The sequence below is a fragment of the Petaurus breviceps genome, unplaced genomic scaffold (genome assembly GCF_028583685.1).
Source record: "Petaurus breviceps papuanus isolate PSGF00001 unplaced genomic scaffold, PetGlider_PUasm1.0 103, whole genome shotgun sequence".
Lineage (NCBI taxonomy): Eukaryota > Metazoa > Chordata > Mammalia > Diprotodontia > Petauridae > Petaurus > Petaurus breviceps.
Window position 1 is genome coordinate 6974863 of NW_027185588.1, and position 13004 is coordinate 6987866.

The following is a 13004-nucleotide window of genomic DNA, read 5'->3' on the forward strand; positions in this document are numbered from 1 at the left end:
TCTCTCTCTCTCTCTCTCTCTCTCTCTCTCTCTCTCTCTCTCTCTCTGTCTCTCACTCACACACACACCACACCCCTAATATTCTGTGCCCCAACCCCATCCACCCACCACTCAGCTCTGACATTTTGTGTTCTAAGGGCCCTCCCAGCTCTGACATCCTGTGTTCTGAGGGCCCTCCCAGCTCTGACATCCTGTGTTCTGAGGGCCCTCCCAGCTCTGACATCCTGTGTTCTAAGGGCCCTCCCAGCCCTGACCTTCTCTGTTCTAAGGGCCCTCCCAGCTCTGACATCCTGTGTTCTGAGGGCCCTCTCTCATGTCTAGCATTTTGCATTCTAAGGTTTCTCCGAGCTGTAACATTGTATGAGTAACCTCTTTACACAGCTGGCTCTTCTAGTTTGCACTCCTATACTGACAGCCACTGATCTTCCCATTTCATAGATGGAGAAACTCATCCACTGATAATGGGAAGCTGCAGCTAGAAATCCGACCTCTGGATTCTTGCTTTTGTCTGGTCAGCCTCTCCCCTTCTAATGCCGGCCCCTCGGCCCTGGAGAGTTGGCCAACTTCACCGGGGTGATGTCGCGCGCCTCTTTCAGAGCCCAAGGAACACTCATGCTGAAGGTTAGATGAAAGCAGGTCGCCTCCCTCCCTGCTGAGCAGCAGTGACACTCATTTTGCTTTTCTCCCTGAGCTGGTGATTTTGCTGTGAATCTGTTGCTGTCAGATATATTTAAAACCATCAGGCCATCCTGCCCAGGAAATTCTCAGAGGAGGGGATGCCTTTTTCATTCATTCAATAGCCTGCCCATAAAATGGAATTATGGCCCTCTCAAATGCACTCGTTGGAAATGGAATTGCTGAGCTGTTCATGGGGAGGGGGGATGGCTTTGGGGCTGGGGAAGGAGTGCAGGAGGCCCTTTCTGATTTATTCTCAGCAAACACAATAAGTACACTATAAATAAGTCAGTGACTTTGCTGCTTGCCCTGTTGGGGCGGGGGGAAGGGGAATAGATGATTTACAGCCTAAATAGGGGGCTGCAAATCCTGCCTGTGCTATGGTGGAGCTCAGCCTGACTCAGCCTTTCAGCAGCCAGGACCCATCTCAAGAGTGGTGTAGATGTGACTTTTCCCTAATGATGCCATGGCTCTTGTCTCCTAGGTCTCTCCTCCTTCTTGGCACCCCCGTCCCTTTGAACCCAAAGAGCTGACTGTCAGACAAACTAAGCTAGCTTTAAGTGGGCCTGCACGTAGGCTTCCTGTCAAAAGAAGTGGCCCTTAAGATGAAAACAAGGTGGAATGGAAGGAAGACAGGGAGATTCTGGGGTTAGTCCTGACTCCGTCTTTGACTTAACCTTGTGACTTTGGATAAGCCCCTTCTCTCTGATCCTCATTTTTCCCAATGTCCCTCCCAGTTCTGGTATTCTTTGTTCAGAGGTCTTTTTCTTTGACCTTCTGTATCCTAAGAGTCCTCCCAGTTCTGACCCTCCATGTTCTCAACCCTTCCTGCTCTGGCATTCTGTGTTCCAAGGGTCCTCTCAGCTCTAATATTCTATGTTCCAAGGGCTCTCCTAGCTCTGGTATCTAGTGTAATGACAGCCATCTCCCTCTCAGCTCTGAAAATCTATTCCAAGGGCCTTCCATATTCTGACCTTCCATGTTCTTAGGACCCTCCCTGCTCTGACATTCTCTGTTCTAAGGATCCTCACATTCTCTACTCTAAGGACCTTCTTTCCTTCTGGTTCTTACTTTGTTTGGGGATTAAGTCCCTACTCTCTCGATAGGATATATCATAAGCAGAGATCTGTGATGAGCTAGTTTTCTTCAGTTTTATTTTTCAGCTCTCTTCATCCAAGAGATATGGAAGGGTAAGTGAAGAATGAGCAAGGAATCCATTTATGCTCTTTCTCAAGGTTGGTGAAATTGTATAAAACCTACATACTTCATGTAAAAAAACAGACAGTAGAAGGAAGAAAGGACCCTTAATGGAAAGCCCCCTTTCCTTCTACTCTCTCACTGCCTCATTCCCGTGATTAAACTCATTTCACTTCTAACACTTCAGCTTAGTGTGGGGCAGTGGAACTTGGACAGTCATGTCCATTGGCCTCCTGTTTAGCCAAAGTACAGCCATGAATGGTTGGATGTTGGATGTGTGGTCAATGTGTAAGAAACTTAGTTCACCCTGTGACTTTTATCCTGTCTGTAGATACCTAGAGTAAGCCAGTCAAGGAGTTTTCCACTCTGTGGTTAAGGCTGAAAGTTTTCTTGCAGCTCCATTTTGTTCCCCAGGGATCCAGCTCAGACTTCTCTCTCTGCTCCCTTCTTCCGTTCCTGGCTGCCTGCCTGTCCACAGATGCATTACCCTCTTCCCCTGCCAGTCTCCATCAGCAGGCATTTTCTGTGGCTACTCCCCTGGGAAGGCCTGATGCAGTGACCCAAGTGCTGGCCTTGCAAAGAGCTGCTAGAACAGTTCCAGGGATGTTCAGCCAAAAAGGGAGTGGGAATAATAGCTGCTTGTCTCCCACATGCTTTTGGTTCCAAAGAGCTGTGAGGTTTCCACTTAAGTATCCTCTTTAGGAGCTGTGATTCTGCCCTATCTGTTACCAGCTGTTGGGAGCCACATTTATAGAAAACATGCTTTCCCTTGAAAGTAGCACTGGGTGGTATGAAGCTGCCCCGCCAGCCCACCCTGTGGCTTAAGCACTTGGCACGTGAAGCCAAGCTAGGAGGTCAGCACCTGCATTCTGAGGCCTCTTGCTGCCTGGCAAGTCTAGTATGTGTACAGTGTGAGGGTCATCATCTCAGGCCCTAGGGATTTCTCGATGGGAGGCAGAGCAGGACGGCAGAGGCTCTTGAAGCTGGTGACCTGGCTTTAAATGCTGCATCTCACATTCACCATCATTGGGACTGGGCATAATGACCCCTTGAGCCTCACTCATTTTCCTCATCTGTAAAAGGATAGGATTGAACTGGATGCCCCCTGAGGTCCCTCTTCCCTCCAGTGTCCCATGATTCACAGACTGTCAGCTGGTAGGGCCTGACGGATGCAGAACACAGAATGTCAGAGAATGATAGCTTCCACTTATATATCCCTTTACAAAATGCTTCACCCATATCATTTCATTTGGTTCTCACAACAACCCTAGGAGGTAGGTGCTAGTATTATCCCCATTTTCCTGATGAAACTGGAGCAGAGAAGTGAGTTGGCTAGGGCCACATAGCTAGGAGATGAGTGAGGCAGGGTTCAAGTTCAGTCTTCTGTGTTCCAAGGCCAGTACTTTCCTACCTCTGAACTGCCTCTTTGAGTGTGCTTCATGTCCAGCACTGAGCCAGGCCCTGGATGCAAGGAGGAATCTCTGCTTCATGGCCTGCACTCCCCTTGTTTTAGAGATGGAGAAAGCTATGGCCAGCGGGGGAAGTGATTTGCCCAAGGTGACAGTGCATTTGGTGGCAGGAAGTTGGGGCTCTTGGCTCCCATGCCAAGGTTCTTTCCATTTTACAACTCTGACTCTCGTTACAAAAGGATTAAGAAAAGAGCGTCTCCGTCCTTCTGATTTGAATCTTGGGAATCATGACCTTTAGTGCTGACTAGAAGGAATAACAGAAAATCCCTCCGTGGCTGGCTTTGTGGCCAAGTCTGCCGGAAGGGCCCCTTTCATTCCCTGGCCTGAACATCCCTATGAGAAAGAGCAAGCATGTGTTCTGATCAGGGCAGGTGTCAGGCAGCAGCCTGGGCCAGGAAATGAAATCCAGCTCATTCTGTGCTGGCAGAGAACCCTTAATGTCTTGCTTCCCTGGTGTCTTTGTAAATAAACAATGAGTGTCCTTGGGGAAACAGCTTTTGAACAGATGGTTGGGTGAGGCTGGGGTGGGGAGATGGGAGGCTTAAAAAGGAAGGCATTGTAAACACGTGATCTGATTTCCTGCAAATCTTAGGGCCTTTCCTCATCCAAAGATCCAGGGGCCTTTCAAAGGATGGACATGTTTATTATGTCTGTCCTACAGGAAGGATGAGCTCTCTGGGTTCCTGTCCTTTTTAGTGGCTTCTCTGAGGAGTCTGGGGATTAGACCCAGTTAAAATCTTAGTGCTGGGAATAACCTCAGAAGTTGGCTAATTCAGCCCCTTCATTTACAGACTCGGAGGTGATTACTTGCCCAAGGTCACATGGCTGAGATAGAGTGGAACTAGGCCTCTCTCCTCTTCAACATGTGGGGAAAGTGAGACATAGAGGAGCCGAGTTATGGACCAGTGATAGTCCTGCCCAGACTCCAGTGCTGTCTGTTGGATCAGAAGAGAGCTTGATTCTTTCCCCTAACTTATGTGTCTGTTAATGGTGCCACTACATCTTCCAGTTCCGCATGTTCGTTATCTTGTTATATTCTGACACTTCTCAGACTCACAGAATCTCCACATCAGAAGGGACCTAAAGAAGCCCTCTAGTTCACTTGGCTCCTGCACCAGAGTCCCAAGGAGAGGGGGCCACTTTGGGAGTTAAGCCTTAATCTTCTTATCGGCCAACTTCTCCCCATCGCTCCTAGTTCCATCCTCAGGACTAAACAGGTGTAATCTCTTTCCACAAAGTAGCACTTCAGATAATCAAGCCAGCCCTCCCCATTCCTTCTTCTCCCCTTTTCCCACTAGACCTGGAGTCAGGAAGACCACACTTAATCCCGGACCAGACACTTCCTGGCTGTGTGACCCTGGACAAATCCCTTTACCTCAGTTTCCTCATCATTAAAATGAGAATATCAAAGGCACCTGCCTCCCAGGGTTGTTGTGAGGATCAAATGACTTAACCTACGTAAAGTGCTTTGCAAACCTTAGAGGGCTATATGAGTCCTGGCTGTCATCACGATATGGCGAGATCATCGTCATTGTTACAATCTTTCTCTTCTTCAGCCTGACCATCCCCATTTCCTTCAGCCAGTTCTCATGGATCAAAGGTCCTTGCAGTCCTAGGCAGCCTCTCGTGGATGCTTTTCACCACGTCAGTGTCCTTCCTAAAATGTCTCATCTGCCTGTGGTTTGACCAGGGCAGGGGCAGTGGTCCTGGACACTATGCATTCTTCTGCTCTCTTCTCTTTTGACTTAGATCCAACTTGCTGTCCGTTAGAACCCCCCTAATCTGCAGTCTAGTCTGCCTCTCTCTCCTCATATCCATGATGTTAATTTTATGAGCTCATGTAGAAACTTCGCTTTGGAGCAGATGTGGCCCATTGTTTTAGCCTGTCAGGACCTTACTGAGGCATGGCTGTCCCCCAACCCAATCTCTCTCCTGACTTTGTGTCATCTGCATGCCTGGCAAGCATGGCGTCCATGACTCATCCAGATCATTGATCAAAATGTGGGGCTGTGTGTGACCACAGACAAACTCCTGAACACTTCACCAGAGACCTCCATGCAAGCTGACTTTGGTCATTCTTTGTTCATTTAACTAGCTGTGAATCTGAAACCTAATTGTTGTCTCCCAGTGATCTTCCCCTCCCTCTTCCCTCCTCACTTAAAGTGGGCTACAGTGCAGTCCCAGGCCCCCTGGATCAAAAGAAAGCCCCTTCCTACCTTTGCATCTCCTTATACCTGCCCACCCTCCACACTTTCTACCATCTAGCCCCACGTCTTCTCATTCCTTGAACAAGACGCTCCATCTCCTGACTGCAGGAGTTATCATGGCAGTCTCCTGTGCTGGGCAGGCTCTCCCTCCTCTTTTTTGCCCCCTGACTTTGCTGGTTTTCCATGAGCCCTGCCTAAGACCTGCCTTCTGCGAGAGTAGTGCCTGCCCTGTAAGGTGAGCTCCGGCTTCCCTCTGATGTCTTGTTCTGTACATTGTTTACGTGTTGTCTCTCCCCTTGGACGGTGAGCTTCTTGAGGGCACTTAGCACCACGCCTAGTACACAGTAGGCATTTACTAAATGCTTATCAACTTCATACAACCGAGTTCACCTAGCCCACTTTTCTTTATCTTGCCCACAAGAGTGGGGTGGTTCTTACCCACTGTTCTCTAAGTACAGTCATCAGATCAGTCAACAAGCATTTATTAAACTCCTACTATATGTCAGAAATTAAATATACAAAGACAAAAATGAAACAGACCCTGTCCTTGAGGAATTCACATTATATGGGGGGAGACAACATAACACACATACACATATGTATACAAAATATTTGTTAATCAGCAAGCATTTATTAAACACCTGCTCTGTGCCAATCACCGTGTTATGATCTGGACATTAAAAAAATGGAAAGTGAAGCCATTTCTGCCAGTAAGGGGTATCATTTTCTCTTTCCCTCACCCTGCCCCCTGCCAAAATGCACTATTTCCTGGCCGCTGTTCTTGTCAGCAAGGACACTTCTGACAGTAGAAGTTCCATGCTGTTTGATGTAGCCCTGAGAAAGATGAGTTGAGAGGCCCTGCAGAACAGTACTAGTTTAGCCGTAATCACTGCCTTCCAGGTTGACTTTCCTGTCTCTCTCTGGGCCTTGTCTCCCAAGCATCCAAGCAAGCCCAGGGAGCAGGCAGAGAAGCTGAGCCTAGCATCCCCGGTACCCAATGTGTCCCAGGCAGCAATGGTAGCCTCGGCATCTCTATCCTGCTGGTTTTGACCAGCTACTCTGAGGTCATTTACAAACTGACCAGCTTTAGGAGAGAAGCTGAGGTGGCCACAAAGACTCGACTCTTTCTCATCTCTGTGAGTAGTGCCACAGGCTCACTGGCTGAAGGCCAGTCCCAGAATCGTGGCTTCATGAGTGAGTTGCAGCATTTCCTCTCACACAGCTTCTGTCATGGACCAGGGATTGAACCCGATTAGAGAATCAAGCTGGGCAGCCCAGAGGAATGAGCAGAAAACCATGAGGAGAGGCACTGCTGTGACCCAGAGCACTGGGGTTCAGATCCTCACTGTGACTGCCTTAGACACGTCACTTACCTCGAGAGGGTTGGACTGGTGGCCTCTGAGGCCCTAGGCCCGGGCTGTCTCTCTGCTCTTCTCAGTCTGCATGCTGAAGACTCTGTATGCTTAGGACTGCTGCAGCATCCACCTAACTGGCCTACTTCCAGGCCCTCCTCAGCAGTCCTCTCCCTAAAATCCATCTCTGACCATAGCTTTCTGTTGCTCAGTGGCCATGTTGTTCATGGCACCTGCTCCATGGTCCATGGCAACAGATTTCATTCCTCAAACAAGCATTGAGGCCCTTTATGACTCAGCCCCAGCTCCCCTTCCCACTGTTCCCATTTTCTACAGCAAGGTGATGCAGTGGAGAGGCCGCTGGGGTCAGATCTGGCTTCAGACACCTGGTACCAGCTGTGTGACCTTGAGCAAATCACTTAGCCCTTATATGCCTCAGTTTTCTCATTGTAAAATGGGGACAGTGATGCCACCTACCTCCCAGGAGCTCAGATTAGATAATCTGTGCTCTTGGCAAACCTTAAAACTGGCCATGCAGATATAGCTCTTCTATAAGACAGCTGGGTGGCACAGCAAATGCGGAGCTCTGGATCTGGAGACCAGAAGACCTGACTGGAGATGCTCACAAGCTGTGTGGCCCTGAGCATGTCACTTAACTTCATCTGTAAAATGGAGATAGTAATAGCACTTACCTCTGAGTGTTGGAGTGAAGAAAATGAGATCTGTTTGCAGAGTGTTTTACAAAAGTTAAAGTGCTGTAAAAAATACTATTATTCTTCTTATATTTCAACCAGAATTAACTATTTTCTACCCCCTCCCAACTCCCTCCCCCCATGGAAAAGTAGAAAGTAGTGGATTTGAAGTCATATGACCCAGATTTCAAACAACAGTTTCACTGCTTACTCTCTCTATGGCCTGGGATGAGTGGCCTAACCTCTTTGGGCCTCAGTTTCCTTATCTATAAAATGAGGGAGTGGGTCTGGATTTCTAAATTCCTGTCTAGGCTTTAAGTCCAGTGTGCATAAATCCTTGTTTTCCCAACTCTGCCATTGCTGACATTAGCCCCTAAGCCTTCTTTATCATTTTATTCCCTCCTCTTCTGCCCTTTACTATATTATGTTTTATAATCTAATCATTTGTGTATTGTTAGCTCCCTTACTAGGTGGAGTTTCTTTAGGACAAGGGTCATGACTTATTTATCTCTGAATATGTGCAGAGAGGAGATGTTTACCCAGTGGTTGTATCAATAAACATTTATCAAACACAAGCACCAGGCAATGGTGTGCTGGGGATACAGGAAAGTTCCTGCCCTTGAGGATCTCTCAATCTAATGGCAGAAGGCAACACATAAAAAGAAGGTGAAAGGGGGGTGGGAGGAAGGAAGGAGCTTACCCAGCCCCAGGCACATGATGAAGGCATTCAGCCAGAAGTCCTGAGGGTGGCTGCCCTGAGTCCACATCCTAAATGGAGGATCTGGGAGGTGCTTTCCATGGTGTCCTCCCTCACCAAAGGGAGAGAAAGGCCACAGGGACATGGAGTACTGCAGAGGTATGAGGTTGAGATTTCTGGAGATAGTGATGAAGTCCAGGAGAACAGCAAGGTGTGAAGTGATGGGAGACCTTGACTCCATCACAAAGGTCTTTCAGGTTAGTTTGAGAAAGATATATTTTGGCCCTCTCTTGTAGGGGAAAAAAATTGATAGCAGTATGTTCCATTCTTAAATATTCTATGTGTTAGAAATTTCTTTCTTAAATAGACTTGAAACGTTCACCCCCCCCCCCAAAAAAAAATCTTCACATTGGTCCTGGTTGAATCCCCAACCCCCAGTCCAATCAGAGCAAACCCCTTTCACTGGGTAGGAATGGAGTGCGGTGAGAGGGGTATCCTAGACCATATATTTCTGCTTTTTCTCATCTGTAGTCATTTATTCAACAGATACTCTAGAATATTTACAATGTACAAGCTTTTGTGATACAGAAATGAATAAGGCATCACCCCTCAGGTATCCTCATGGTACCTACAGCCCTGTTTTCTTCAGCCTCTCATCCATTCTCTTGATGGTTCCCCATATGGGGAGGATAATACTAGACTCACCTCTTCCTCTCCTACTTGTTCAGGGGCTGCCCTGGCTCCAGCCCAGGGCCCCTCTCAGGCTCAGATTTTCAGAGCTAGCAGGTAACTCAGAGGCCACCCATCCATCCCAGCCTGGAGAGGATGAAGAATTGTCTTCTAGGACCTACCTTTCCTTCGATGCTCCTACTGTTAATACCTGCCTTTCCTAACCCTAATTCCTTTTCTAGTATAACTAGGTTCCCTGTCTTTGTCTTCATCTTGAATATTTATGTGTGTACTTATTTTCTCCTCCGCTAGAATGTAAATTCCTTGGAATTATGAGGGGGGATTGTTTTATTCTTTATACGGGTATCCCCAGTGCCTGTCAGAGAACCTGGCACACAGTGGGCACTTAATACATGCTTGTTGGCTGATCTCTAGCCTGTTCCTGCCTCCTTTATGTGACCACCTGCAGTGAGAGGAGGAACCCATTACTCCTTTTTTAAAGTGTGTTTTAATTAACAAAAATTAGTTTACTCTCACACATTCCCCCCATTGTGTGCTGGCTCGTGTGCGCGCATACACACACACACGCACGCATGCACATGCACACACACACACAAAGACTTTTTAACAAGCATGCAGCATCAAGCAAAATGATATATCTCCATCATTACGCCAAAGTCTGCTGGCTCTCTGTAGGCCCCCCGTAGTCAGGGTTGGTCATTGACCTGAGCAGAATTCTTAAATCCTTCAAAGTGTTTGTCATTTACAACATGGTCACATCGTGGTATAAGTTGTTCTGGGTTTGCTCTGGCTTTGCTCTGTGTCAGTTGATAAGAGACTGACCTGGTTTCTCTGAAACAACCCTGCCCCTCCCTCGTTTCCAGGGGCACAGCCCTCTTCTGTTCCATTCCCACACCACAGGTTGTACAGCCTTTCCCCGAGAGGGGTTCCCCTCAGCTTCCAGTCCTTTGGCACAAAAAAAAAAAAAAAAGAGCTGCTGTAAATATTTTTGTACATGGGGCCTTACTCCTCGCTCTGTGATTGATCTCTCTGGGGTGTGGACCTATTAGGATCATAGAGTAAGAGGAACCTGGCCCCTCTTAAGTGACCTTCTAGTCTCGAAATGGTTAGAAAATTTTTATTTCCATCAAACCCAAGTCTGCTTCTACCATCAGTCCTAGTTTTGTCCCTGAGGACAGACCAGATCTCCCCCTTCAGCAGCAATGGACATCAATGGTTCAGTCCTGTCTGGGCCATTTGTGCCCTTTCTTGAACCAATGCTTCTGTGCCATGGTTTCTCATTTCCCTCTGGACATTCTCTAGCTGTCAATGTCCTTTATAAAATGTCTTAGCCAGTAGGCCTGAGCCCAGGACACCATGCAGGCACGGTCTGGTAAAAGCAGACCACCGGGGGACTAACCAGGGCCCATCTTCTCTTCCCACAGGAGGAGAAGGAGAAGCGCCGTTTAGAGCAGCTGGAACGGAAGAAAGAGCTGCAGAGGCTGTTGGAAGAGGAAGACTCCAAGCTGAAGGGGAAGTCACCCAAGCCCCTGACCCCAGGCAAAGTGACTCGGGCCCAGATAGAGGAGACGCTCCGCCGAGACCAGCAACAGAAGGAGAATGAGGAAACAGGTAGGCTCCTAATCTAGAGCCTGCTGGCCATGGTCCCAGAGGAGCTACCAACCCCCAGGGAGGGAGGGAAGGAGGTAGCCTTCTCTCCTTCTTTCCCCATGGTTTGGTTGGGACATTTTCTTCCTGGGCCCATTGCCCTCGTGCTGGGGAAATCATTCAGTCCACAAAGATTTTTTAGGCACCTGTAGGTACCAGGCCCTGTACTGAATGCTGTGGGTACAGAGAAAGACGAGACAGTCCCTGCTTATATGAAGCTCAATTTAATGGAGAAGAAAACATAGACAACTGTACAAACAAGACAGAGATGGGGACAAGGTACACTGGAGATAATCATGGAGAGAAGGCACTAGCATGGAGGGGGATCAGAAAGGCTTCCTGTGGGGAAGCTAGGTGGTGCAGTGAATAAAGCACTGGCCCAGGTTCAAATCTGGCCTCAGACACTTGACAGTTACTAGCTGTGTGACCCTGGGCAAGTCACTTAACCCTAGTTGCCTTGGAGGGCCCCCCCCCCAAAAAAAAAGTAAGTCTTCCTGCAGAAGGTAGGATTTTAGCTGGGTCTTGAAGGAAGCCTGGAGGGAGAGCATCCCAGACATGGGGGCCAACCAGTGCAAAGGGCCAGAGTCAGGAGGTGGAGAATCACTGAACTGCAGAGGGTGTGCTGGAGAGTCACAAAGGGCAGGCTAAAAGCAGGCCATGGGCTGGGGGACACCTCAGAGACCTCCCAGTCTAGCTCCTCCTCTTTAGAGAAGAGGAAGTTAAGGCCTAGCAAGGGGAAGCACTTTGCCCCGGGCCCCATGGTTACTGAGTTGCAGTTTGATTTGAACCCGGTTCTTTGGATTCTAAATTGGTTTCTCTTTTCACTGAACCATGCCACCTCCCTAGCCTAACAGAGAGACCAGAGGTCCACATCAAGGGCTCTGGTTGAGGAGTTTGCCCATAAAAGCAGCAGATACTGCCCAGAGGGGTCTGTGGCCACAGAAGCCTCAGAGGTTGGGCGGCAGCAGCAGCACCCGGGGCATGGGCCACACGAACAGCTTTCCTCCCTTTCCAGTGCCCTAGACAGCTCAGATCTCTGAGACTGGACAGGAGAACAGACTGCTGGGTGACTAGCAGCAGGATGCAGCTGGCTGCCCAAAGTGGGAGGGGTGGGGGGTGCTGCCTTCATCACTGTGCCTGGCCCAGCCAGGAGCCCCAGCAGGGAGGGCAGTCAATGCAGGCAGAGAGCCCGGAAGACTTAGTGCACTTAGCCTCTCAGACACGCTCTTCTGGGAGACAGACACAACTTAGCAGCTCTTATTTCAACTCAGCAAAATTGTTCTTTAAGTCTGTGTTATGTGCCAGGCACTGTGCTGGGAACTGTCCTTGAGGACTTTACACCCTGCATGGGGGAGTGTGGCACTAACACTGAGGCTTCAGGAAAGGCCTTCCTGTAGGCAGGCTGCGCTGCTCTGGGCAGTCTCCATGCTTCCTCAGAATTGCTAGCTTAACTGTGCTGTGACACTCTTGTCTATCTACTGTCCATCTACTTCCTTTTTAAAACGCCCTCTCTCCATCCATTCTTTCTATGACAGTGGACAAACCAAAAAGTCACCTTGAAGTCCCCTTGGAGGAGAATGTCAACCGCCGCATCCCTGAGGAGGGGAGTGTGGAAGCCAGAACAATTGAAGATGCCATTGCTGTCCTCAGGTGCCTAGTGGGCTTCCGAGGGGAGGGGGCAGGTGGAGGCGGGAAGTCCCCCCAGCACTGCAGAGATCTTTCCCCTTGGGCTCCTCCCTGGAGAGGTGCCTGCCTGTGCTGGCTGAGCCCCTCCTCCTGGGCTTGGCCTCACCTCCTACCACATCTCCCTTCCAGTGTTAATGATGACTCTGACCGCCATCCCGAGCGCCGCATGAAAGCTGCTTTTACTGCCTTTGAAGAGCTGCACCTGCCAAGACTGAAGAAGGAGAACCCCAATATGCGTCTGTCCCAGCTGAAACAGCTGCTGAAGAAGGAATGGATGAGGTCCCCTGACAACCCCATGAACCAGCGGACCATGGCCTACAATGCCCAGAAATAGACCTTGGGGAATGGAAACAGGCAGGGAAGAGAGGGGACCCATCCTAAGCTGCACCAGTGGCTTTCAGGCCCTCAAAGTCAGGGTTTGGGGGGATGGGGAAAAACAGCCCCAGGCAGAACCAGTGGAATTTTTTTTTAAACACATATCCCTCCCCTGTTCTCAGCACTACTGATTAAAAGAGGAGTCACCACCCGTCCAAGGTTCCTGCTGTCTGGCCTTTCCTGCTGCCTCCTTGGGAACAAGGCCCTGCCCTTCTCTGACTTCAGGGCACAGGGGTCCCCATCGCAGCTTCCCTGACCCAGCATGGCAGCTCTATATTCTCTCTCTCTCTCTCTCTCTCTCTCTCTCTCTCTCTCTC

General features: G+C 49.1%; 1 protein-coding gene across 1 annotated transcript in view; it reads left to right on the plus strand.

Moving 5' to 3' along the window:
* The window catches only part of CCDC124 (coiled-coil domain containing 124), a 32645-nt gene that overhangs the window by 17755 nt on the left and 1886 nt on the right, over window positions 1-13004 (plus strand). Inside the window, exons 3-5 of the mRNA XM_069105368.1 lie at window positions 10404-10590; window positions 12162-12276; window positions 12442-13004. The exon at window positions 12442-13004 is cut by the window's right edge and continues 1886 nt beyond it. Coding sequence (XP_068961469.1) covers window positions 10404-10590; window positions 12162-12276; window positions 12442-12646 — 507 coding nt within the window. The 3' untranslated portion in view covers window positions 12647-13004. The remainder of the gene's footprint in view (window positions 1-10403; window positions 10591-12161; window positions 12277-12441) is intronic.